The sequence below is a fragment of the Oncorhynchus nerka genome, linkage group LG5 (genome assembly GCF_034236695.1).
Source record: "Oncorhynchus nerka isolate Pitt River linkage group LG5, Oner_Uvic_2.0, whole genome shotgun sequence".
NCBI classification, from domain to species: Eukaryota; Metazoa; Chordata; class Actinopteri; order Salmoniformes; family Salmonidae; genus Oncorhynchus; species Oncorhynchus nerka.
The window spans coordinates 23,200,180-23,227,861 of record NC_088400.1 but is presented as its reverse complement, the minus strand read 5'-3'; the positions used below and the strand labels follow the sequence as shown (position 1 = coordinate 23,227,861).

The window sequence follows — 27,682 nt, the reverse complement described above, 5'->3', positions numbered from 1 at the left end:
TGACACCAGTCATTCATGTAAGCTGCTTATGTAACTCCATCAGATGGGTATTGGGTGGTGTAACAGGCCTGATGTGGAGCTAGGCCAAGCCTGTCTGTCTGCTATACAACCTGCTTAGGGCAATTATTATATTTCCACCAGTGCTCTGATCTGGCATGAACAAAAGTCAGCTCGCCATTTGCCTTGACCATGGCTCATAACAGCTGATCTCTGACCAGTTACCAGATGGACTACTGAACACAAGGACTGGGTCACTCAGTTGAAATGTTGTTTGTGTATTGTGGTGCAGCCTTATGAAAACATGTTGGAGGATTTTTTTCCTTTTTTTTCTGATTTCTGTGTCTCAATGCTGATATCTGTCATATAGGTCATCAGAGGTCCCAGACAAATGAGGGAGTGCCTGTTGGAACCTCCTCAGCCAGCGGCAGCACTAAGCCCCCAGTGACTGGTTCCAGACTCCCCCAGGCCTCTGGTCACACCCTGGCTGTGGGCTCCAGCCAGCCCTCTACTGCGGTCTCCTCCTCCAGACTGCCCTACAAGTCCCACGGTGTACCCAAGAGCATCCCTTCCAAGGCCAGTGTACACAATGAGCACAGTCGCAGCACAGGAAATGCACAAGGTGAGAAGCTCAACTAGGGAAATCATACGCTGATATTGTTTTGTTCTAGTTGAATAAAAATAACTATTTTTTTAAAAGCCTTATTTTACGAGGTCAATTGACTGAACACATTCTTGTTCACAGCAAGAATCTTGGATAGTCTTTATCAAGGTTGTTGCTCTCCAGGGTCCGTCTGGTTCTGTCAGGTTGATTTCTAAAGACACATCTGGTTACAGGGAAGGGTGGGGCGAGGCGGGTGAGCAGTGGACTGTACGTGGTGACCCACATTAAGAGGCTACTGACTGGGCTGTGCTAAAACGTACATCTCCGTGCCTTTAAGCCTTTACATCAGCCTGCTGGTGACCCACATTAAGAGGCTACTGACTGGGCTGTTCTAAAACGTACATCTCCGTGCCTTTAAGCCTTTACATCAGCCTGCTGGAGACCCACATTAAGAGGCTACTGACTGGGCTGTGCTAAAACGTACATCTCCGTGGCTTTAAGCCTTCACATCAGCCTGCTGGTGACCCATATTAAGAGGCTACTGACTGGGCTGTGCTAAAACGTACATCTCCGTGGCTTTAAGCCTTCACATCAGCCTGCTGGAGACCCATATTTTTCATCCTGTGATTGTTCCTGTGATTTGTTTCTATATGAAATCACATACTGCAAAGGAAAGTCTACAATACACCTCAGTAGGTTCAGCAGTGTCTGAGAATGGTATGTCCTTTTTCGGATGGGTATTATTTTTGAGTTATGTTCTTAGACGATGGTCCTGCTCAAACCCTCTGAGAAGTCTGAAATGAACATCAGAGCTAGTCTGTAAGGATAATGAATCCTACACAGTCAAATGAATGAAATAAATTGGTTCTAATAAGAACATTGATTGTGTCTTAACAAGCATGACTTGGAATGTCTGACTTTTGAGCTGTACAGTGGGAGGGAGGGGGAGAGGGAGCTAGCCCTGTTAGACAATGGGCCTTTTCCCTTTCAGCATCTTCAGCATACTGTGACCTGATTGGCTAAGCAATTTTCCAGACTGGGGTCCCCCCACACATGGTTGTCTAGGAGACTGGGTCTGTTCCACTGTAGTTCAGTCACAGTGATGCCTAAAGGGGGAAGAGTGCAACACCACAGAAATACCACGGTGGAATATTTAGACATTTCTGTTGCGTTCTGGTTTTGGGTTTGCGATCTTTCCATCTTCCCAATGTCTGGTTACGGGGGACTGCGGAGCTGCACTTGGACTGAATTTTCTACTCAGGTTTTCACCAATTCCTCATTGATCCCACAAGGCAGTGCTGCAGGCTCCCACTGTGACCTCACTCTGCTGACATGTCTGCTCATTGGATCCTATCGCTTCTGTATCATCCCTTTGTTAGCCGCTTTTAACGGGAAGACCAGAATACGGCTATGGAAGAGTAAGTCAGACCAGATTTAGAATTGATTGTCTTGTCTGCATTGGCTTTGTTTTCTAGAGCCCTGGAATAATTCTATTAAATGATTATCCATTCTCAGTCCATGGCCCATCTCTTTAGTACACTCTGTACTCTTCTGTTGTTGTAAATAAGGTGGAGTTGTTTTATAGAATTCTGAAGTATGGTACCTACATTTGTAAATGATAGAAATTACATTTAAATGTTCCATTCCTAAGACGGTAAATCACATCAAGTTTAGATGTCGAGTGTCTGAATACTGAGGAAGTATGTCTTAACTATTTGACTGTGTTATCTGCCCTACAGTTTCTGCAGGAGCAGCTCAGGTGTCTGTGGGAAGACCAGCCTCATGCAAGACCCCAGTGTTAAAAGCTAGACTCCTCTCACACCCAGGGAGTAACATAGGACCTGGTAAGATGGGAGTCTCATACAGACATACTGTAGTTATCCATAAAACCAACGAGTGACTAACAACTCTTCTATTGGCTGTTTTCCCCCAAGATTTAGTTTTGTTTCCTTCCTGAAGGTTCTTTTTTTTGTTGTTCTCCTCGGTTTGTTTTTTACTTGTTTTTTACCCTCAATCTCCCAAATTCTAGTCAGATTAGTTGTTAGTCTGTTTTGTGTATCACCTAAAATCCCATAATGCAGCGCAAATTAGATGGAGCCTCTCTAGATTCACAACATCTGCTATCAAATGCCTGGGAAGCTAAATTTGGGTGATTAGGAAATAGATTAGAGAACCAAAATGCTGACTTGAAGCTTTTGTTTATATACATCAACAGGGTGCTGATGAACACTGTTAAATCAAACGTATGTAGAGTTTTATTAGATTGAACATGGATCTTATCCAGGTGCCTGATAAGATGTGTACTGCTCAAACACCTTTTAAATGTGTTTAGCTAAGTTCCCATCAGTAGCCCCTGTCCCCTGTCCTGTATGAGGCCTCAGCCTTTTAAATGTCATTCAGCAGGCAGAACTAGCTTTGATGCAGCAGTTCTCAGTCCCTTCATAGCCAGGGCACAGTGATGGTTCAGATCCACTCAAACCCCGAGCCTCATCTGAACATTTTATTATTCACAGCAGGATGCAAAACTACAGAGTCGACCAATCGGGTGCCCTCGAGGTCCAGAGCCAGTCCTATGAAAAGAACTGCTTCATCAAGACTTCTTCGCCCTGCCGCTGTATTACCTGGTGAGATGGTTGTTTTAGTTACCTACAGTGTTGACACTTTCTGTTGTAAAAGAGTTTAACTTCCCAACTCAATAAGCCCATCTGAGATGTAGATATTCTGTTTTTATGTGGTCAATGATCATATCCAGATATGATTGGCAGTTTGTTTGATTGGCAGTTTGTTTGATTGGCAGTTTGTCTGCGAGAAAAGCTGTTTGGCTTGACCTCCAGAATGTTTGAAACTGCACTGGTTTGAGGTTCTACGTTCTGACTACATTATTCTAGACTAAAGTCCTTGTGGACTAGGACCTTTTCTGGAGAGCTGTGGCCAATCTGCCGTAGTTACACATAATGAGGCCTCTTAACAGGAGAAGCCCTTTGTTTCTCTGGCAGACAAACATACAACTGTGTGTTCATGTCCATAGTCCTTTGTGGCTAGTGGGAGGTGGTTTTGCTTGTGGCCATCTATGCTTTGGCTGCATAAAATGTATAATGTTCTACTGAAACGGTTTCAATTGCCCAAAACAATCAGAATATGTAAAAACACTTTTATACTCAAGGCAGCTGAAGCTGTTTAGTATTTGCATAATACTTCTTTCTGAATGTTGGACAGTAGGCCTTTTTGTTTCTAGGGGGAGTAACAGACCTCTCGTTATGAATTGTAGCTCCAGAATGTAATGTAGTTTATCCCCCCTGTCATAGCATCTACTGTAAATGAGATGATGGGACTTTACTGAGCCCCCGTACAGTAGTGTTGAGAGCCCCCGTACAGTAGTGTTGAGAGCCCCCGTACAGTAGTGTTGAGAGCCCCCGTACAGTAGTGTTGAGAGCTGTTGAACTGTGAGAGCAGGGCTAAGGGAGCAGGGTTGTTTTTAGCTCATTGGGCTCAACCTTGCCATGAGCTAGCCATCACCTCCTGCCATTTCTCTTCTCCTCTCTCTGCTGGTGTGAAGGGGAGCAGAAGGGAGGGAGCAAAAGGGAGGGAGGGGTGAATTAGTGAGTAGTAGCACAGATTGAGCCACCATTCGCTCCAGTCTCCACTGTTCACTCCTCCCCCTCCCCCCTCCTTGTTCCATCCCACTCCCCTCCCCCTCTCCTCTGCCACCATCGCCCAGCTCTGGGAGATTCTAGAGTTCTATTGCTAGATATTTGTCTGAGCACTGAATGGTCTGAACTGAAGGCTGGCTCGAACTCCAGGATTAGGGATGTCTTTCTCTGCCTCTGCCTGTCACATCTGTCCAGGGCAGAGCTATTGAAAACCTGCTGCCCCCCCTGCCAGCTTCTCTCCCAGCTGGGCATGTGCTGCTGGTCCTCATTCTGAGTGGGAGGAGTTCCTGTTGCCATGGTGAACTGACTGAAGGGGCTCTCACATGGTAACGGTTGCTGCTGCTGTTTTTTTCTCTTCATGTCTCAGTACTACTGTCAACTGAGGCATTCTACCCTGAGACCATCTTTGGCATGTGGTGCACAGCAAGTTTACCATCTTCTACCTCTGGATTTTCTGGGGATTTAAAGTACAGTAGTTAGTGTTGGGTATATCCCTTCCTTGGTGTTTGGAGAGATGTTATGGTCTATGAAACTCTCACTGGTCAACATCCACGTGCGGCTGGCGGCCAAGGGTTTACTCAGGAACCTGCAGCAGCTGTCAGGATGCAGGAAGAACACCGGCGTGTTCTACACAGGTCTGTTTAATACCGCACCGCCAACACAGGAAACCACTACAGCTTACGCTGCTGTAGCCTCTGTTTTACACCGGCGTGTTCTACACAGGTCTGTTTAATACCGCACCACCAACACAGGAAACCACTACAGCTTACGCCGCTGTAGCCTCTGTTTTACACCGGCTAATTTCACTGTTATTGCCGTTCGTGCTACTCACTTCGTGCTACTCACTTCGTGCTACTCACACAGAGCTGCGCTGTTTGTGAATCTATTTTTAGCTTTTGTTTACCAGGAGCGGTTCACCTTTTATGCTACCTACCTGCATCCATTTAGAGGAATACATGTTTCTTATAGTCTATTGCTTTTTTTATCAACTTTATTTAAATTAAATACTCAATGGGATTTCTCTTGACAATCATGTTGATTTCAGAAATATTTGTTTTATACTTGTGAGTCATGACAAGAATAGTAAACAAACTAATATTCAGAGAACAAAGGACATTTTACTGGTCCTCACTTGTAAAAAAAAAAAATTTAGGGTTCAAATTAGGGTTAGGCGTTATGGTTTTAGAAAATTAGTGTTTTAAAAAAGGAATCAATTGTTGGTTCCCAAAAAGTCCTCACAAGTATAGGAAGACATATAGCACTGTGTGTTGTATGTATGCATGAGAGCACTCTTCGTCTTGCATGCAGGGAAACCCACTGCTCCAGTTTCAGCCTGACATGTGGGTTATTTTCAGCAGCACTCACTAGGTTGAGCTGTGGGAATGTTGTGACAGAGGACAAATCCCACAGAAAATTCTCATCAGATTATTTTTAAAATGCATCCATTTGTTTGGGCAAATCAAGCCAAATAAGGTTTCACTCAAACATTACATTTTTATTTTTTTAAACATTTAACTAGGCAAGTCACTTCTGAACAAATTCTTATTTACTATGACAGCCTAACAAAATGCAAAAGGCCTCCTTGCGGGGATGGGGGTTGGGATTAAAAATAAATAAAAATATAGGGCAAAACCTACATCACAACAAGAGAGTCTACACTACATAAAGAGAGACCTAAGATGACAACATAGCATGGCAGCAACACATGAGCACAACATGGTAGCAGCACAAAACACGGTACAAACAATATTGGGCACAGACAACATCACAAAGGACAAGAAGTTAGAGGCAGCAGATACCTTTGGCCATGTACTGTGTGTACACCTGCTTGTTGAACATCTCATTCCAAAATCATGGGAATTAAAATGGAGTGGGTACCCCCTATGCTGCTATAACAGCCTCCACTCTTCTGGGAAGACAGTCCACTAGATGTTGGAACACTGCTGAGGGCACTGATGTTGGGCGATTAGGCCTGGCTCGCAGTTGGCATTCTAATTAATCTCAAAGGTGTTCGATGAGGTGGTCAGTGCTCTGTGCAGGCCAGTTAACTTCTTCCACACCGATCTAGACAAACAATTTCTGTATGGACCTCGCTTTGTGCACGGGGGCATTATGCTGAAACAGGAAAGGGCCTTCCCAAACTGTTGCCACAAAGTTGGAAGTGCAGAATCGTCTAGAATATCATTGTAAGCTGTAGAGTTAAGATTTCCCTTCACTGGAACTAAGGGGCCTAGCCAGAATCATGAAAAACAGCCCCAGACCATTATTCCTCCTCCACCAAACTTCACAGTTGGCACTATGCATTTGGGCAGGTAGCACTCTCCTGGCATCAGCCAAAGCCAGACTCATCGGACTGCCAGATGGTGACGCGTGATTCATCACTCCAGAGAACACGTTTCCACTGCTCCATAGTCTAATGGCGATGAGCTTTACACCACTCCAGCCGCCACATTGCACATGGCGATTTTAGGCTTGTGTGCTTCTGCTCGGCCATGGAAACGCATTTCATGAAGTGAGTGTTGCAATCGAGGACAGACTATTTTTACGCTCTGCATGCTTCAGTACTCGGTGGTTCTGTGAGCTGTGTGGCCTACCACTTCGCGGCTGAGCCATTGTTGCTCCTAGACGTTTCCACATCACAATAACAGCACTTACAGTTAACTTAATTTGATGAGCTGACTTGGAATGGTGGCATCCTATGACAGTGTCACGTTCAAAGTCACTGAGCGCTTCAGTAAGGCCATTCTACAGCCAATGTTTGTCTATGGAGATTGCATGACGGTGTGCACAATTTTATACACCTGTCAGCAACGTGTGTTGGTGAAATAGCCAAATCCAGTCATTTGAAGGGGTGTCCACATACTTTTGTATATACTGTGCCTTCGGAAAGTATTCAGACCCCACATTTTGTTAGGTTACAGCCTTATTCTAAAATGTATTTCCCCCCCTCAATCTATACACAATATTCCATAATGACAAAGCAAACACGGTATGTATTTATTTCTCTTATATATAAAAACAATTTCAGCCTGGAGTCTTCTTGGGTATGACGCTACAAGTGTGGCACACCTGTATTTGGGCAGTTTCTGCCAATCTCTGCAGATCCTCTCAAGCTCTGTCAGGTTGGATGGGGGGGCGTTGCTGCAAAGCTATTTTCGGATCTCTCCAGAGATTTTAGATCGGGTTCAAGTCCCGGGCTCTGGCTGGGCCACTCAAGGACATTCAGAGACTTTTCTCAAAGCCACTCCTGCGTTGTCTTGGCTGTGTGCTTAGGGTTGTTGTCCTGTTTCAAGGTGACCCTTCGCCCCAGTCTAAGGTCCTGAGTGCTCTGGAGCAGGTTTTCATCAAGGATTGCTCTGTTAATCTTTCCCTCGATCCTGACTTGTCTCCCAGTCCCTGCCACTGAAAAACATCCCTACAGCATGCTGCCACCACCATTCTTCACTGTAGGGATGGTGCCAGGTTTCAACCAGGCGTGACGCTTGGCATTGTCATCAATAATTACAATTGTGGTCGTTGTCCGTGGATTATGCTGCCCATACCATAACCCCACTGCCACCACGGGCCACTCTGTTTACAACGTTGAAATCTGTGGGTATCAAAGGTGAGCATTTGCCGACCGAAGTCTGTTATAACGCCAAACTGAAGTCTGTTGTGTGTGTGTTATGACGCCAAAGTCAGGTCAAGGATGGTGAGGATGATGAGCTTCCCTGAGATGGTTTCTGACAGTTTGTGCAGAAATTCTTTGGTTGTGCAAACCCACAATTTCATCAGCTGTCTGGGTGGCTGGTCTCTGATGATCCCACTGGTGAAGAAGCTTGGATGTGGAGGTCCTGGGTTGGTGTGGTTACATGTGGTTGTGAGGTTGGTTGGACGTAGTGTCAAATTCTCTAAAACGGTTTTTGGTAGAGAAATTTAACATTAAATTGTCAGGCAACAGCTCTGGTGGACATTCCTGCAGTCAATATGGGGCGGCAGGGTAGCCTAGTGGTTAGAGAGTTGGACTAGTAACCGAAAGGTTGCAAGTTCAAATCCCTGAGCTGACAAGGAACAAATCTGTCGTTCTGCCCCTGAACAGGCAGTTAACTAACCCACTGTTCCTAGGCCGGTCATTGTAAATAAGAATTTGTTCTTAACTGACTTGCCTAGTTAAATAAAGGTAAAAAAATAAATAAGTCGGAAGTTTACATACACCAAATACATTTAAATTCAGTTTTTCACAATTCCTGACATTTAATCCTAGTAAAAAAATCCCTGTTTTAGGTCAGTTAGGATCACCACTTTATTTTAAGAATGTGAAATGTCAGAATAATTGTAGAGAGAATCATTTATTTCAGCTTTTATTTCTTTCATCACATTCCCAGTGGGTCAGAAGCTTACATACACTCAATTAGTATTTGGTAGCATTGCCTTTAAATTGTTTAACTTGGGTCAAACATCCCGGGTAGCCTTCCACAAGCTTCCCACAATAGGTTGGGTGAATTTTGGCCCATTCCTCCTGACAGAGCTGGTGTCAGGTTTGTAGGCCTCCTTGCTCGCACACGCTTTTTCAGTTCTGCCCACAAATCTTCTATAGGAACGAGGTGAGGGCTTTGTAATGGTCATTCCAATACCTTGACTTTGTTGTCCTTAAGCCATTTTGCCACAACTTTGGAGGTATGCTTGGGATCATTGTCCAATTGGAAGACCCATTTGCAACCAAGCTTTAACTTCCTGACTGATGTCTTCAGATGTTGCTTCAATATATCCACAATTTTCCTACCTCATGTTGCCATCTATTTTGTGAAGTGCACCAGCCCTCCTGCAACAAAGCACCCCCACAACATGATGCTGCCGCCCCTGTGCTTCACGGTTGGGATGGTGTTCTTCGGCTTGCAAGCATCCCCCTTTTTCCTCCAAACATAACGATGGTCATTATGGCCAAACAGTTCTATTTTTGTTTCATCAGACCAGAGGACATGTCTCCAAAAAGTACGATCTTTGTCCCCATGTGCAGTTGCAAACCGTAGTCTGGCATTTTTATTGCGGTTTTGGAGTGGTGGCTTCTTCCTTGCTGAGCGGCCGTGCAGGTTATGTTGATTTAGGACTCGTTTTACTGTGGATATAGATACTTTTGTACCTGTTTCCTCCAGCATCTTCATAAGGTCATTTGCTGCTGTTTTGGGATTAATTCTCACTTTTCACACCAAAGTGCGTTCATCTCTAGGAGACAGAACGCGTCTCCTTCCTGAGCGGTATGATGCCTGCGTGGTCCCATGGTGCTTATACTTGCGTACTATTGTTTGTACAGATGACCCTGGGACCTTCAGGCGTTTGGAAATTGCTCCCAAGGATGAACCAGACTTGTGGAGGTCTACAATATTTTTTTTCTGAGGTCTTGTCTGATTTCTTTTGATTTTCCCATGATGTCAAGCAAAGAGGCACTGTTTGAAGGTAGGCCTTGAAATACATCCCCAGGTATACCTCCAATTGACTCAAATGATGTCTATTCGCCTATCAGAAGCTTCTAAAGCCATGGCAATTTTCTGGAATTTTCCAAGCTGTTTAAAGGCACAGTCAATTTAGTGTATGTGAACTTCTGACCCACTGGAATTATGATAGTGATTTATAAATTAAATCTGGCTGTAAACAATTGTTGGAAAAATTACTTGTCATGCACAAAGTAGATGTCCTAACTGACTTGCCAAAACTATAGTTTGTTAACAAGAAATTTGGGGAGAGGTTGAAAAACTAATTTTAATGACTCCAACCTAAGTGTATGTAAACTTCCGACTTCAACTGTATGTGGTGTTGTGTGACAAAATCGCACATTTTAGTGGCCTTTTATTGTTCCCAGCACAATGTGCACCTGTGTAATGATCATGTTTCTCGATATTCCTCTCCTCTCATGTGGATGGATTCTTTTGGCAAAGTAGAAATGCTCACTAACAGGGATGTAAACAAATGTGTGCACAACATTTGAGAGAAATACGTTTTTTGTGCGAATGGAACATTTCTTAGATCTTTTATTCCAGCTCATGAAACAGAGGACCAACACTTTACATGTTGCATTTATATTTTTGTTCAGCGTAAATAAAATGAGTATTCCGATTCGATGGTTTGGTGTCATTTGGCATGTCAACTAATGAGAAGGACAGGTACAGTAGACATTTTTGTGACTGGGTAGGAACCAAAATGTTGGTCAGCGTTTCCCTGGGGGACCCTTATTAGGTTTGAATGTTACATTCATGGTGTAAAAAAATAGAATCCGTATTGCACATGTCAATATTACAATTCTGATTTAAAATGGGATTCATTGTGCAGCCCTACAATAGTCTACTTAACCCTCTGACATGATGAAAAACCATTTAAAGGTTACTTCTCTTACCTAGATGTCACTACGGTCTATGTAATCTGGGTCATTTTTTTTTCTCTCAGTTCAATAGATGACATATTTCAGCTGGAGAATGAATTAGCCGTGCTTGCATGACCCCTGACAAAGAGATGGCAAAATAAACCCTATCTGCTTTCTAACCCCCTGAACAACATGTCAGCAGAATGAATGCTCCACACCTGATCCCACTGAAGGACTAGAACACACCGGCTTGGTCAACAGCACATATCAGAGCTGAATTGGTGTTGTGGAATTGGCTTAATTCTGTGTTACGCTGCGTCGTAGAGTAAATGAAGGATACAAAGTATATTGAAAGCAGGTGCTTCTATACAGGTGTGGTTCCGGAGTTAATTAAGCAATTAACATCCCATCATGCTTAGAGCTGTGTATTTTGGCCATTATTTTTTTCAACCTTGGATGACAGTTTCCCCCCCCCATCCACAGGGTGTGAGTGGTCACTCAATGGTTTGATGAGCAGGAAAACAATGTAAACTATATGCCATGGCAGTCTCAGTCACCAGATATCTACCCAATTGAACACTTATGGGAGATTCTGGAGTGATTCTGGAATTTCTTGTGGAACAATGGTGTCTCATCCCTCCAATAGAGTTCCAGACTCTTGTACAATCTTTATTTGGACAGGTAACTGCCCTATTAAAACACTTTATGTTGATGTTTATTTTATTTGGGCAGTTACCTGTATTTCAATGTTTTCCCCTGTAACAGTCAGTACCAAGTTATTCATTTGAAAGAGTGGGAAAATTATATTGAATAACATGGCCTGAGTTAGTTTCTGAATTTAAGTGCCGTTTGGAGAAGGGATTGTTCAGAATCAATAGCGTTTCACTTAGCACGTTTACTGGTATTATTCCATCACCCCACAGCTGTACAATAATGTTATTGTGGTCAGCCTCTCATCATGCACTGTGCTATGGTGTGCCATCCCCTGGTGGCACCAGCAAACCCCTCACTCTATGGTGTCAGTGGGAACAGAATAGCTACAGAGCTAGGAGAAAGAGTGAATTACAATTTCCATGTTATGTCATCCTCTCCTTATCTGGATACTTGGTCAAAATAGTTGTAGGTGCTCTCTTGCCATGGGAGACACTAGTTGGATGGCAACAAACACCTGTTTTGTGGTTGTCACTAAATCCTTCCTATTTCTAGAATTTCTCATAAAATCTGAATTTTAAACCTAACCTTAACCATACTGCTAACCTTATGCCTAACCTTAAATTAAGAACAAAAACCAAATGTTTGAATGTTTATAAAATAGACCATTTTTATTTTGTGGCTGTGGTAACTAGTGACAACGCTGCTTTGTCTAGACTCTAGAGAGCATGGCCAGCTGCCTCTTGGGACTGTTTCAAGTAATACAGGTAAAAGAGATTAACATTAATTATTGGAACACTCTGGTTCTGTTGCATAATGTCCATTTTTACCCCAGGACTCACTCCCTAAAGAGGGAATGAAATTCCATGACATCATCAAAGTTCCTGATCCAATCTCCCAAGTGGATATGTGGCTATATTAGGGCAGTCAAACTGTTTTGAAGAAAGCTTAAGAAATTGTCAATCTCAATTCGTGAACTGATTAGAAACTATGATCTTTACATATTTTCCTTAATACATATAATGATTCAACAGGTCAGTTTACTCCGAATTGAGACCTACGTAGTATCCACAGCAGTATTTCCAATGCCTGCCTATCATATTGTGTGTGGGCAGGGCTATGCTGCATGTATGTGTGTTTCAGGGCAGGTCTTGGCTGCGGCTGCAGTGTTTCATAAGGAATCCCCACAGAGTCCAGAGACCTCTAACATCACCAGCAGAGGGCGCCAGACAACACGGAACATCTCACACCTACAATACCACACAGCCCTCCCCTCAATACCACACAGCCCTCCCCTCAATACCAGCGTGGTTCTGGTCAAGCCAACAGCTGGCTTCCAGTCTAGACTAAATGGTTGTGCAAGATTTATGAATGCTACTTCATTTACATGTGAGCTATTATATGCTAACTAGTCTCAATTAGTGGTTTTCTACTTTATTTTATTAATAGAAGTGTTAATTTTGTTTCAGTCAGCAAAATACTATTATCAGGAAGTGGTAATCAAAACATGGACATTTCTGACACAACTCCAGTTTTGGATCCATTAACTTGTACTTCCAGTTAAAACCTTGGAAAGAAAGTGAACCAAAACACACTTCAGCTTAACCAAAAAGGTGACTCCGTTGTTGGACTGAGGGTCTTGAGACAATCCAAACAACATTCCTTACCCCAGGACACTTCAATGTTTGACTATCCAGGAGAATACAGAAAAAGGAGCACTGTGTCTGCATTGATCTGTTTATTGACGAGTCAAACACAACATTCCGATCAATGCAGACACCGTACTCCTTTTCCTGTTTCCTGGATAGTCAACTGTGGAAGTGTCCTGGGGTAAGGAATGTTGTTTCGAGTCTAAACCCTTATTCTTAGGGGGAAAAAAGCAACAACAATAAAACATTTGGAAGACAAATTACCCTCTGGTGTTACCGTTGAACCGTTACCGTTTATTTTACCTTTATTTAGCTAGGCAAGTCAGTTAAGAACAAATTCTTATTTGTCAATGACTGCCTAGGAACAGTGGGTTAACTGCCTGTTCAGGGGCAGAACGACAGATTTGTACCTTGTCAGCTCCGGTTACTAGTCCAACGCTCTAACCACTAGGCTACCCTGCCGCCCCAATCATACACCACCGGTCAGTTTTAGAACACCTACTCATTCAAGGGTTTTTCATTTATTTTTCATATTTTCTACATTGTAGAATAATACTGAAAACATCAAAACTAACAAAAAAATCCCCAATTTGGACTCCAGACCAAAGGACAAATTTACACCGGTCTAATGTCACATTACTCGTGTTTCTTGGCCGAAGCAAGTAACTTCTTATTGGTGTCCTTTTAGTAGTGGTTTCTTTGCAGCAATTCCACCATAAAGGCCTGATTCAGGCAGTCTCCTCTGAACAGTTGATGTTGAGTGTCTGTTACTTGAACTCTTTGAAGCATTTATTTGGGCTGCAATTTCTGAGGCTGGTAACTGTAATGAACTTATCCTCTGCAGCAGAGGTAACTCTGGGTCTTCCATTCCTGTGGCGGTCCTCACGAGAGCCAGTTACCTCTAATGAACTTATCCTCTGCAGCAGAGGTAACTCTGGGTCTTCCATTCCTGTGGCAGTCCTCACGAGAGCCAGTTACCTCTAATGAACTTATCCTCTACAGCAGAGGTAACTCTGGGTCTTCCATTCCTGTGGCGGTCCTCACGAGAGCCAGTTACCTCTAATGAACTTATCCTCTACAGCAGAAGTAACTCTGGGTCTTCCTTTCCTGTGGCGGTCCTCATGAGAGCCAGTTACCTCTAATGAACTTATCCTCTACAGCAGAGGTAACTCTGGGTCTTCCTTTCCTGTGGTGGTTCTCATGAGAGCCAGTTACCTCTAATGAACTTATCCTCTACAGCAGAAGTAACTCTGGGTCTTCCTTTCCTGTGGCGGTCCTCACGAGAGCCAGTTACCTCTAATGAACTTAACCTCTGCAGCAGAGGTAACTCTGGGTCTTCCATTCCTGTGGCGGTCCTCCCGAGAGCCAGTTACCTCTAATGAACTTATCCTCTACAGCAGAAGTAACTCTGGGTCTTCCATTCCTGTGGCGGTCCTCACGAGAGCCAGTTACCTCTAATGAACTTATCCTCTGCAGCAGAGGTAACTCTGGGTCTTCCATTCCTGTGGCGGTCCTCCCGAGAGCCAGTTTCATCATAGACCTTGATGGTTTTTGCAACTACACTTGAAGAAACTCAAAGTACTTCATTTTACATATTGACTGACCTTCATGTCTTAAAGTAATGATGGACTGTTGTTTCCCTTTGCTTATTTGAGCTGTTATTGCCATAATATGGACTTGCTCTTTTACCAAATAGGGTTATCTTCTCTATACCACCCCTACATTGTCACTACACAACTGATTGGCACAAATGCATTAAGAATGAAAGAAATTCCACAAATTAGCTTTTTAAGAAGGCACACCTGTTAATTGAAATGCATTCCAGGCGACTACATCATGAAGTTGGTTGAGAGAATGCCAAGTATGCAACGCGGTCATCAACACAAAGGGTGGCTATTTGAAGAATCAAATATAAATTATATTTGGATTTAACACTTTTTTTTGTTGTTGTTGGTTACTACATGATTCCATATGTGTTATTTCATAGTGTTGATGCCTTCACTATTATTCTACAATGTAGAATATAGTAAAAACAAAGAAAACCCCTTGAATCTAGGTGTTCTAAACCTTTTGACCGGTAGTGTTTGTTCATATGGGGTCCCGTGCGGCTCCATTGCTAGAGCATGGTCCTTGCAACGCCTGGTTTGTGGGTATGATTCCCACGGGGGACCAGTATGAAAAATGTATGCACTGGGTAAGAGTCTGCTAAATGACAATGTAAATATATGGATGTTAAGATGGGGGTTGAAAGCCGTATCCTAACATCCTTTCCTGAAGAAGGTCATTAATACATACTACTGTAGATCTGACTAACCTGACCGTCAGGGTCCTTTTGAAATGAAGCCCCCACTGTTGTGACGTGGTTGGATGCTGCCATCCTTGGCACTCTAAATTTAACCAGAGTATTTTCCCCCTGTATGTTAATCTATGGGCTACTGGGTAAATATAGTATGTCTGTAAAGGGATATTCATGTTTAAAGCGTCACGCGTAAGTGTATGTAGGATGTAGACGGTTAATTTCTCTGAGTGGAGTTTGTCATCGATAGAACTCTACAGTACTCCATATACTCACCAGTCCCATTCAAAACCAGAACACACCATCATATCACCATCACATTTGTTTTAATTAGGGAGGCCGGTTGTCATCCTAAATCCTCTAAATCTAATCCCAGGGTTATGTGACTGGAAGTGTCCCCGGACGGCATTGGTACAATCTTTCCCTCATTAAAGCTGGTATTCCCGTTATGTGGAAGCCTGTCCTCACTGTCCCATTACATACTTTCCCACAACAGAACGAGGCAAGCAGCACCTAGTGCTTTGCAGCTAGTCAGCCAGCCAGCCTGCCAGCCAGCCGCAGGTGTCCAATATCAATGATAAGTTCTCAAACACACTAACTAACGCATCCGCATTATTTTTTTACCTCATGGCAACACTTTTAGTAACAAGCCTGTATCTTTAGTCTCCTTTATCTTCTAATAAGCTATGGCAGGGCGAACAGCCTTCTGTTCATTAGTTGGATCCATGCGGTTATTATGCAGAGGGGTGTTATATTTATAAAGCTCATGTAAATCAAAACCACTGGCACGGCCCTGCTAAAATAAGCGGGCTCCGGTGACTACTGCGTCCGTCCAGAGAGCAGAGCAGGAGGAAGATTGAATCAGGAGATGGAGATGTAATCTCATTCGGGGGATCCATTATACTGTGTGGTGGGGCTGGAGGAGTGGAGCATCTCTCTCTTTCTCTGGGAAATAATGGCTCTGTGAATCATCTTTCTGCTGCTAATGCCTCCCTGGGCAGGCAGTGCCACTGTCCTCTACTCCTTCTTTACTGGACAGACGGCCATCCTGTATGAGCTGGGCGAGTGTTACTGCGCGTCGGTCTGTATCTCTCTGGAGGCTGGAGCTAGACTGGTAGTCTCGGTCTGTTTCTCTCTGGAGGCAGGAGCTAGACTGGTAGTCTCTGTCTGTCTTTCTCTGGAGGCTGGAGCTAGACTGGTAGTCTCGGTCTGTCTTTCTCTGGAGGCTGGAGCTAGACTGGTAGTAGTCTCTGTCTGTATCTCTCTGGAGGCTGGAGGTAAATTGGTAGTCTCGGTCTGTTTCTCTCGAGGCTGGAGCTAGACTGGTAGTAGTCTTGGTCTGTCTTTCTCTGGAGGCTGGAGCTAGACTGGTAGTAGTCTCGGTCTGTATCTCTCTGGAGTCTGGAGCCTGACTGGTAGTAGTCTTGGTCTGTCTTTCTCTGGAGGCTGGAGCTAGACTGGTAGTAGTCTCGGTCTGTATCTCTCTGGAGGCTGGAGCCTGACTGGTAGTAGTCTTGGTCTGTCTTTCTCTGGAGGCTGGTGCTAGACTGGTAGTAGTCTCAGGCTGGAGTTTATGCGGTGCTACTGTAGCTAGTCATCTACCCAGCCACAGGGATCATGGAGGGGGGAATGATGATGCTGAATGTTGTAACAACGCTGAACGGTGGATGTTCTCTTGTAGTGGACAAGAACAGACCGAGGGCGACACCACGGAGCCACCCACAGCCTCAACAGCAGTCACCAGCGCCACTGCCGCCCCAGAGGGATGGGCATCCAGACCTGGTGCTGGCGGGGGGCATGGAGAGGAACCGGGCACCGTGTGAGAGGAAGAACCAGAGCCTCCATCAGCTCCAGGGACTCCTGGCTGCAAGTAACTGCAAATTTGAGGCCATTGTGGTGGTGCTGCAGCAGACCCTGGCAGAGGTAGGAACTCATACCTTTTTTCTGTAATGTTTCTGTATGGATGTCTTAACCATACACTTAGACACTCAATTCTGGTACAGGTGTTATTGTTGCTTTTTATACTAATAGAATTGGAGACATTGAGAAACTAGTGTAATTTAGGACATTAGATTACATTGGTTCTTAATCATGTTGCTCACGCTGCTTGGCCACAGCTCTTGATCGGTATGAACTGGGTGTGTGAGTGTTCAGCACACTGTTTCTTTTTGTTTTCGTTCTCATGGTGGAGTGTTGTCATTTCTCTAGTTCCAATGATATCTTACCACAGTGTACTACAGATGAGCTTATCCAAACTCTCCTCTCCCTGGCTCACAATACTACCCAGACCAGCCCACCCAGCCACCATCCTCCATGTTGGTTGCTGCAGCACAGCTTATGGTCATACTAGAGGCGTTATTATTATTGTTGTTATTATTATAATAGATTTTATACAGCACTTCATACAAAATCTCATATCAACACATGCTTAGGCTATACAATTGAGTACAGTTTAACAAATATTTGTAGAACTCTTGGCCAAATAGTCTTTTCAGGTCAATACTAATACATAGTATGCTGTGTTTCTTCTACCGTTACAGTATATTTTATTTTATTTCACCTTTATTTAACCAGGTAGGCTAGTCGAGAACAAGTTCTCATTTACAACTGCGACCTGTCCAAGATAAAGCATAGCAGTGTGGACAGACAACACAGAGTTACACATGGAGTAAACAATTAACAAGTCAATAACACAGTGGGGGAATAAAAAGAGGAGGTAGGCGAATAATTACAATTTAGCAGATTAACACCGGAGTGATAAATGATCAGATGGTCATGTACAGGTAGAGATACTGGTGTGCAAAAGAGCAGAAAAGTAAATAAATATAAACAGTATGGGGGATGAGGTAGGTAAATTGGGTGGGCTATTTACCGATAGACTATGTACAGCTGCAGCGATCGGTTAGCTGCTCAGATAGCAGATGTTTAAAGTTGGTGAGGGAAATAAGTCTCCAACTTCAGCGATTTTTGCAATTCGTTCCAGTCACAGGCAGCAGAGAACTGGAAGGAAAGGCGGCCAAATGAGGTGTTTGCTTTAGGGATGATCAGTGAGATACACCTGCTGGAGCGCGTGCTACGGGTGGGTGTTGCCATTGTAACCAGTGAACTGAGATAAGGCGGAGCGTCTGTAGCGAGGGCCAGCCGACTAGAGCATACAGGTTGCAGTGGTGGGTGGTATAAGGTGCTTTGGTAACAAAACGGATGGCACTGTGATAAACTGCATCCAGTTTGCTGAGTAGAGTATTGGAAGCTATTTTGTAGATGATATCGCTGAAGTCGAGGATCGGTAGGATAGTCAGTTTTACTAGGGTAAGTTTGGCGGAGTGAGTGAAGGAGGCTTTGTTGCGAAATAGAAAGCCAACTCTAGATTTGATTTTAGATTGGAGATGTTTGATATGTGTCTGGAAGGAGAGTTTACAGTCTAGACAGACACCTAGGTACTTATAGATGTCCACATATTCTAGGTCGGAACCATCCAGGGTGGTGATGCTAGTCGGGCGTGCGGGGGTGCATGCAACGAACGGTTGAAAAGCATGCATTTGGTTTTACTAGCGTTTAAGAGCAGTTGGAGGCCACGGAAGGAGTGTTGTATGGCATTGAAGCTTGTTTGGAGGGTAGATAGCACAGTGTCCAAGGAAGGGCCAGAAGTATACAGAATGGTGTCGTCTGCGTAGAGGTGGATCAGGGAATCGCCCGCAGCAAGAGCAACCTCATTGATATATACAGAGAAAAGAGTCAGCCCAAGAATTGAACCCTGTGGCACCCCCATAGACTGCCAGAGGACCGGACAACATGCCCTCCGATTTGACACACTGAACTCTGTCTGCAAAGTAGTTGGTGAACCAGGCAAGGCAGTCATTAGAAAAACCGAGGCTACTGAGTCTGCCAATAAGAATATGGTGATTGACAGAGTCGAAAGCCTTGGCCAGGTCGATGAAGACGACTGCACAGTACTGTCTTTTATCGATGGCGGTTATGATATCGTTTAGTACCTGAGGTGCACCCGTGACCGGCTCGGAAACCAGATTGCACAGCGGAGAAGGTACATTGGGATTCGAGATGGTCAGTGATCTGTTTGTTGATTTGGCTTTCGAAGACTTTAGATAGGCAGGGCAGGATGGATATAGGTCTGTAACAATTTGTGCCCAGGGTGTCTCCCCCTTTGAAGAGGGAGATGACCGCGGCAGCTTTCCAATCCTTGGGGATCTCAGACGATATGAGAGGTTGAACAGGCTGGTAATAGGGGTTGCGACAATGGCGGCGGATAGTTTCAGAAATAGAGGGTCCAGATTGTCAAGCCCAGCTCTTTCAGAACATCTGCTATCTGGATTTGGGTAAAGGAGAAGCTGGGGAGGCTTGGGCGGGTAGCTGCGAGGGGGGGGGGGGGGCGTGGAGCTGTTGGCCGAGGTTGGAGTAGCCAGGAGAAAGGCATGGCCAGCCATTGAGAAATGCTTGTTGAAGTTTTCGATTATCATGGATTTATCGGAGATGACCGTGTTACCTAGCCTGAGTGCAGTGGGCAGCTGGGAGGAGGTGCTCTTGTTCTCCATGGACTTTAATGTCCCAGAACTTTTTGGAGTTAGAGCTACAGGATGCAAATTTCTGCTTCTGGCCTTTGCTTTCCTGACTGACTGCGTGTATTGGTTCCTGATTTCCCTGAACAGTTGCATATCGCGGGGACTATTCGATGCTATTGCAGTCCGCCACAGGATGTTTTTGTGCAGGTCGAGGGCAGTCAGGTCTGGAGTGAACCAAGGACACTATTTTCTTAGTTCTGCATTTTTTGAACGGAGCATGCTTATCCAAGATAGTGAGGAAGTTACTTTTAAAGAATGACCAGGCATCCTCAACTGACGGGATTAGGTCAATATCCTTCCAGGATACCCGGGCCAGGTCAATTAGAAAGGCCTGCTCGCAGAAGTGTTTTAGGGAGTGTTTGACAGTGATGAGGGGTGGTCGTTTGACTGCGGACCCATAGCGGATACAGGCAATGAGGCAGTGATCACTGAGATCCTGATTGAAGACAGCGGAGGTGTATTTGGAGGGCCAGTTGGTCAGGATGACGTCTATGAGGGTGCCCTTGTTTACAGATTTAGGGTTGTACCTGGTGGGTTCCTCTATGATTTGTGTAAGATTGAGGGCATCAATCTTAGATTGTAGGATGGCCGGGGTGTTAAGCATATCCCAGTTTAGGTCACCTAACAGAACAAACTCAGAAGCTAGATGGGGGATGATCAATTCAGAAATGGTGTCCAGGGCACAGCTGGGAGCTGGGGGGGGGGGGGGGGGGAGGGATCGATCAATTCAGAAATGGTGTCCAGGGCACAGCTGGGAGCTGAGGGGGGTCGGTAGCAGGCGGCAACAGTGAGAGACTTATTTCTGGAGAGATTCATTTTTAAAATTAGAAGTTCGAACTGTTTGGGTTTGGACCTGGAAAGTTTGATATGACTTTGCAGGCTATCTCTGCAGTAGACTGCAACTCCTCCCCCTTTTGCAGTTCTATCTTGATGGAAAATGTTGTAGTTGGGTATGGAAATCTCCATTTTTGGTGGCCTTCCTAAGCCAGGATTCAGACACGGCTAGGACATCAGGGTTTGTGGAGTGTGCTAAAGCAGTGAGTTAAACAAACTTAGGGAGAAGGCTTCTGATGTTGACATGCATGAAACCAAGGCTTTTTCGGTCACAGAAGTCAACAAATGAGTGTGCCTGGGGACAAGCAGGGCCTGGGTTTACCTCCACATCACCCGCGGAACAGAGGAGGAGTAGTATAAGGGTGCGGCTAAAGGCTATCAAAACTGGTCGCCTAGAGCAATGTGGACAAAGAATAAAATGAGCAGATTTCTGGGCGTGGTAGAGTATATTCAGGGCATAATGCGCAGACAGGGGTATGGTGGGGTGCGGGTACAGAGGTAAGCCCAGGTACTGGGGGATGATAAGAGAGGTTGTATCTCTGTACATGCTGGTTGTAATGGGTGAGACCACCGTATGTGTGGGAGGTGGGACAAAGGAGGTATCAGAGGTGTGAGGAGTGGAACTAGGGGCTCAATTGTGAACTAAAACAATGATAACTAACCTGAACAACAGTATACAAGGCATATTGACATTTGAGAGAGACATACAGCGAAGCATAAAGTAATCGCAGGTGTTGATTGGGAGAGCTAGCTAAAACAACAGGTGAGACAACAGCTAATCAGCTAACACAACAACAGCAGGTAAAATGGCGATGACTAGGCAGAGAGGGTCGGATTAACTACACACAGAGCCTGAGTTCGCGGCTGGGGCCGCCAGATAAAAAATAAATAAACAGAATGGAGTACCGTGATTAATGGACAGTCCAGCAGTCATCAGCTATGTAGCCAAGTGTCCAGGGGGCAGCAGTAGATGGAACAGGGAAGCCGCCACTACGCTAGCGACACAGCGTTTAAAGTTAGTAGCAAGGGGTTAGGAGGAGCGTCTGCTCCAACGGTATACTGGGTGATGTCATTGGCATGTTTTCATTAGATTTCCAGTCAGTCTCCATAAACACAGTGTAAAAACAGCCACTATCAGACCCTGCTGGGATACATAGCTTCACTATATATGCAAAAGTATGTGGACACCCCTTCAAATGAGTAGATTTGGCTATTTAAGCCACACCTGTTGCTGACAGGTGTATAAAATCGAGCACACAGCCATGCAATCTCCATAGACAGACATTGGCAGTAGAATGGCCTTGCTGAAGAGCTCAGTGACATTTAACGTGGATACATTTAACGTCAGTGACATTTAATCATAGGATACCACATTTCCAACAAGTCCGTTTGTAAAATTTCAACCCTGCTAGAGCTACCCCGGTCAACTAGGAGCAACGGCTCAGCTGTGAATTGGTAGGCCACACAAGCTCACAAAACAGAACTGCCGAGTGCTGCAAGGCATAGCCCGTAAAAAACGTCTCCTCGGTTGCAACATTCACTACCGAGTTCCAAACTGCTTCTGGAAGCAACATCAGCACAAGGACTGTTCGTCGAAAGCTTCAAAAAATAGGTTTCCAATGGCCGAGCCGAGCAGGCTCACACAAGCCTAAGATCACAATGCCAAGTGTCGGTTGGAGTGGTGTAAAGCTCACCGCCATTGGACTCTTGAGCAGTGGAAACGCATTCTCTGGAGTGATGAATCACGCTTCACCATCTGGCAGTCTGATGGATGAATCTGGGTTTGGCGGATGCCAGGAGAACGCTACGTGCCCAAATGCATAGTGCCAACTGTAAGGTTTGGTGGAGGAGGAATAATGGTCTGTGGCTGTTTTTCATGATTCAGGCTAGGTTCCCTTAGTTCCAGTGAAGGGAAATCTTAACTCTACAGCATACAATGATATTCTAGACGATTCTGCACTTCCAACTTTGTGGCAACAGTTTGGGGAAGGCCCTTTTTCAGCATAATGCCGCCGTGCACAAAGTCCATACAGAAATGGTTTGTCTAGATCGGTGTGGAAGAATTGACTGGCCTGCACAGAGCTCTGACCTCAACTCCATCGAACACCTTTAGGATGAATTGGAACGTCGACTGTAAGCCAGGCCTAATCACCCAACATCAGTGCTCGACTTCACTAATGTTCTTGTGGCTGAATGGAAGCAAGTCCCCTCAGCAATGTTCCAACATCTAGTGGAAAGCCTTCCTAGAAGAGTGGAGGATGTAATACCAGCAAAGGGGGGACCAACTACATATTAATGCCAATGATTTTGGAATGAGATGTTTGACGAGCAGGTTTCCACATACTTTTGGTCATGTAGTGCATTTCACTTAACCTTGGCCAGATTAGTGCAAACTAACTTTAGATTTGGCCCTGCTGATATGCTTCAGAAAATGTTTGTACTAGTGCGTTGAAGTTTTTAAAATATTGAAAAACGAAAAGATTTAAAGTCCTCTATACATTTATCTTATCATGCGCGCACACACACACTCAACAACTACAGTGTATAAAGTGACAAGCTTCCTCAGGAGAGGACTGACCATTTGCTCTCAGCACTGTCATGTGACCTTTCAAGGCTTTCATCTTTACACTATCATTTATACTACCATATTATTTGACCTTTCACCTATACATTTCCATGTTAGATAGACTAGGACCATAGTCTACAGTATTAGATAAAGGCAGTAGTTCACTAGAGTTACAGGGCTGTGTCCTTAAATGCACTCTTTTCCCTCTATAGTCCACTACTACTATAGGGTAGTGCACTATAAAGGGAATAGGGTACCATTTGAGAGGCTACCACAGGTCCTTTTGAGGAAATGGCTGACTTGCCAAAGCCCCTTTGCCTCCAAATGCACGTGTTTTTCTTTCCCCTTCATTATCCCTGCTGCCTGGTTAAGGTCTTAAACACTGGGTGACTGCTGTGTTTCTCAGTGATGGTGACAGTAATTATCAGCCTGCTGAGGTTGAGACTTCTGCTCTCCCCTCTTCATCAATAACAACATAGTTATGACTCCCATGTCATTCACTGTCCATGAGAAACTGCACTTTTTAAAAACTTTTTAAAATTTCTTTTACCTTTTATTTTACTAGGCAAGTCAGTTAAGAACAAATTCTTATTTTCAATGACGGCCTAGGAACAGTGGGTTAACTGCCTGTTCAGGGGCAGAACGACAGATTCGTACCTTGTCAGCTCGGGGATTCGAACTTGCAACCTTCCGGTTACTAGTCCAACGCTCTAACCACTAGGCCTAGCCGCCACTGAGCACTGCCGCCACTGAGACTGATCCTGGTACAGAGATTATTTCTAATCGTCACTTCCAAATGAGTTGTTATTCATTAGCAGTTTATTAGTTTTTATACTCGCTGTTCTTCACAGAGAAGGGAATATCAGTTACATGGACCTGTCTCTGGTTCTGGCTGTTGTCAGACTGGGGTTGATACAGTGAGGTAGACGTCATGGCTGTGTCTCAAATGGCACCCTATTCCCGCCTGCATAGTGCTCTTCCCTATGGGCCCTGGTAAAAAGTATTGCACTATCTAGGGATAGGGTGTTCCAATCGGGACTCACCCCATGTCTGTTAGGCCTTTCTCCCGGAGGCCCCTTATCTGACATCACTGCCAGTCGTGCCCTGAGCTCAGCTCCTGATACAAACCAGACACTGTGGATGCGTCTGGGTGATCATTTACGGCATCTGTGGGTGCTCATATGCCGTAAGCATTAGTGTAAAGTGGATTGTGTATTCATGTTCAGCTTTCTATAGGACATTAGTGGTGTGTGGTGAATCAACCAGGGGTGTGCTGTCATTGTCTATTTTAGAGACCCTGTTTCTCTTGATTGGCAAAAATGAATCCACCCGTTGGACTTGGGATAAATGTAGCCTACATGCCTGCAATTGTCCAAAGTAGTTTTTCTAGGCAGCAGTAGCCAGTACTGGAGGTGTGTTGACAGATGTTGTCCTTTGGGGAACAGTTCTGTTGCTATGGTCACTTAGAATCCAGAGAGGGAGAGTTTCAACATTTGTGGATGGAGAAATATGGGCTCTGGATAAACTTGCACCATTCTTGTGAAATTATTTTTAGCTGACTTCCCCCCCCCCCTCTTAACTGTTTGAGGGACCGTCTCCAGAACCCTGGCAGTACATGTCAGAACAGGGCTACATTCCATTTGTTGAAAGTTTAGAATGCATGTGTAGAGTGATTTAGGAAAGGGACAGAGACTGGGAGAGTTGACAGAAGGGCTTTCCTTATCACCAGACTGCTGTCAAAACACTGATGAAATACATCGAGGTTAAATGCTTATTGTTCTGCTTAAGCCCTGTCAGTTAGATGAGCTCCTTGTTCCAAAGATGTTGATGATTTCAAGAGTTAATTTCCAAACACACACACACACACACACACACTACATTCCGTCTCCGTGGGATCTCCAGTCTCTAAAGTTGGACTCGGGTCCTTGTGTTTGGATGGACGGTGGACGGGCTGTGAAAGTGATTATCTGAACCGGCAGAAAAACAGCAGAGTTCCTGGTGTCTGTGATGGTGGTACAACAGCTGTCTCAGCTCCCTCTGTCCCCCTCTCTGACACAGTGACAATCACTAGCTCCTGCACTCTCATCGGAAGTCAATGGTATCCTCATTAGAGATCTATTGTCACGTTTCAACAGGTTCAGTATGTGGGTGTTATCAGTATGTCATATTGCCTTATTTAATTATCATTACAAGGACTCGATGGTCCAATGTCACTTTGATCTATTGGGAGTGTATGAATAGGCTGTGGGTGGCACTTGTTCTGTTGGGGAATCAGTCTGTTTCTGAACACTGTGTACAGTATTGGAATCTGTTAGCCAGTCAATAGGCTAGGAATAGGTTGGGCCTTGCCATGTCTGTGTGAGAATGTCCCAGCTGTTGACTTGATATGGTTACGAGCCACAACCAAACACTGGAAAAGGTGGTGTGTTGTTGAGTTCTGTTTCTTATCACCTGTTTAGCTGATTCCTGCCAGCACTGGACATGGATTACCGTAGTATCTGTAGAAGAAGAGACCGTGGTGGATTCAAAAGTGAATGTTAATTACTGTATGTAAAGAATATTACTATTTAAATAAGGATGTTCGATAATAACCCTCCTTTATTATTGTCCCCCACTTTCCAGACCTTTCTATGATCATTTGTCTGCCTGCCCTTCCTTCCTCTTCCTTTTGTAGCTACAGATGTAGGGTCTTAATTTGAGCCAGTTTGCTACAGCAGGAAAATGATCCTGCAGCAAAAGGACATGTGAATTATTATGTGGACTATAATTAATCGACATTTTTGTTTTTTGTTTGTTTTTTATTTAGGGCAAATCAAGTCAATTTTCAAAATAGAAATGACTCTGAAGTCTTTTTAACTCATACACTATAAGTTTGCAAATTCTCAGCAACAAAAGAATAATCAAATTAAGATCCTACATCTGTATGACTTTTTCACATAACATTTCCAGACCATTAGATCTGAATGTGGATTGATTACTGGAGGTTTTATTGAACTCGCGGAGGGTCATTGTAAACCTTATGTATTGTATCATTATGGTGGAGGTCTGGGAAATGTAGACATTCAGAGACGAGGGTAGCGTGTCCTCCAAATGACATGAAGTGCTCACATACACTGAGTGTACAAAACATTAGGAACACCTTCCTAATATTGAGTCGCACCATATATTTCCCTCTGAACAGCCTAAATTCATCAGGCCATAAGACTACAAGGTGTTGAAAGCATTCCACAGGGATGCTGGCCCATGTTGACTCCAATGCTTCCCACAATTGCCAAGTTGGCTTGAAGTTCTTTGGGTGGTGGGTACACACTGTTGAGCATGAAAAACCAGCAAGCGTTGCAGTTCTTGACACTCAAACCGGTGCACCTGGCACCTACTACCATACCCCGTTCAAAGGCACTTAAATCTTTTGGCACTTAAATAATACCGCGTTCAAAGGCACTAAAGTCTTGCCCATTCACCCTATGAATGACACACATACACAATCCATGTCTCAATTGTCTTGAGGCTTAAAAATCCTTCTTTAACCAGTCTCCTCCCCTTCAACTACACTGTTCTGAAGTGGATTTAACAGGTGACATCAATATGGGATCATAGCTTTCACCTTGTCAATCTGTCATGGAAAGAGCAGGTGCTCGTAATGTTTTGTACACTCAGTGTATTTGTTCAATTAAACTGAAAAGGCGTTTGACAAATCAGACCCTCGGTAAGATTACATGTGGGGCCCACAGCAGACAGACCAATAATGATTTGTCTTTATCCTTGAAAATAGGAGATAAAGGCAAATGTATTAATTATCAGCTTTCTGTCATACTGTCCCAATGATACTAGTTTATTCATTACCATCCCTCTGTCATACTGTCCCAATGATGATACTAGTTTATTCATTACCATCCCTCTGTCATACTGTCCCAATGATGATACTAGTTTATTCATTACCATCTCTCTGTCATGCTGTCCCAATGATGATACTAGTTCATTCATTACCATCCCTCTGTCATACTGTCCCAATGATGATACTAGTTTATTCATTACCATCCCTCTGTCATACTGTCCCAATGATGATACTATTTTATTCATTACCATCCCTCTGTCATGGTGTCCCAATGATGATACTAGTTCATTCATTACCATCTCTCTGTCATGCTGTCCCAATGATGATACTAGTTCATTCATTACCATCTCTCTGTCATGCTGTCCCAATGATGATACTAGTTCATTCATTACCATCCCTCTGTCATACTGTCCCAATGATGATACTATTTTATTCATTACCATCCCTCTGTCATGGTGTCCCAATGATGATACTAGTTTATTCATTACCATCCCACTGTCATGCTGTCCCAATGATCATATATCTAGCTGGCACTGAATCAACTGTATGTTAGAGGAATAGGATAGAAATGGCATAGAAATATGATATAAAAACAATGATTTAATGTATGGTGGAGGAAGGGGGGGAGGGGTTGTGGTAGTAATGAACCCTTCTGGTGTCGTCCCTTGGGAAGGTCACTGCACAGCCCT

General features: G+C 44.2%; 1 protein-coding gene across 4 annotated transcripts in view; it reads left to right on the top strand.

Annotated features, from left to right (window-relative positions):
• mtus1a (microtubule associated tumor suppressor 1a) overlaps nt 1-27,682 on the top strand; it is a 62,986-nt gene that overhangs the window by 14,110 nt on the left and 21,194 nt on the right. For 2 of the 4 annotated variants that reach the window (XM_029659391.2, XM_029659392.2), the window contains exons 4-7: nt 368-619; nt 2,341-2,445; nt 3,115-3,225; nt 16,863-17,104. In XM_029659391.2, the coding sequence (XP_029515251.2) occupies nt 368-619; nt 2,341-2,445; nt 3,115-3,225; nt 16,863-17,104 (710 nt within the window). Of the gene's footprint in view, nt 1-367; nt 620-2,340; nt 2,446-3,114; nt 3,226-4,652; nt 4,887-16,862; nt 17,105-27,682 lie in introns of those variants that run through there. The other 2 variants (XM_029659393.2, XM_029659395.2) reach the window with 2 other exon arrangements.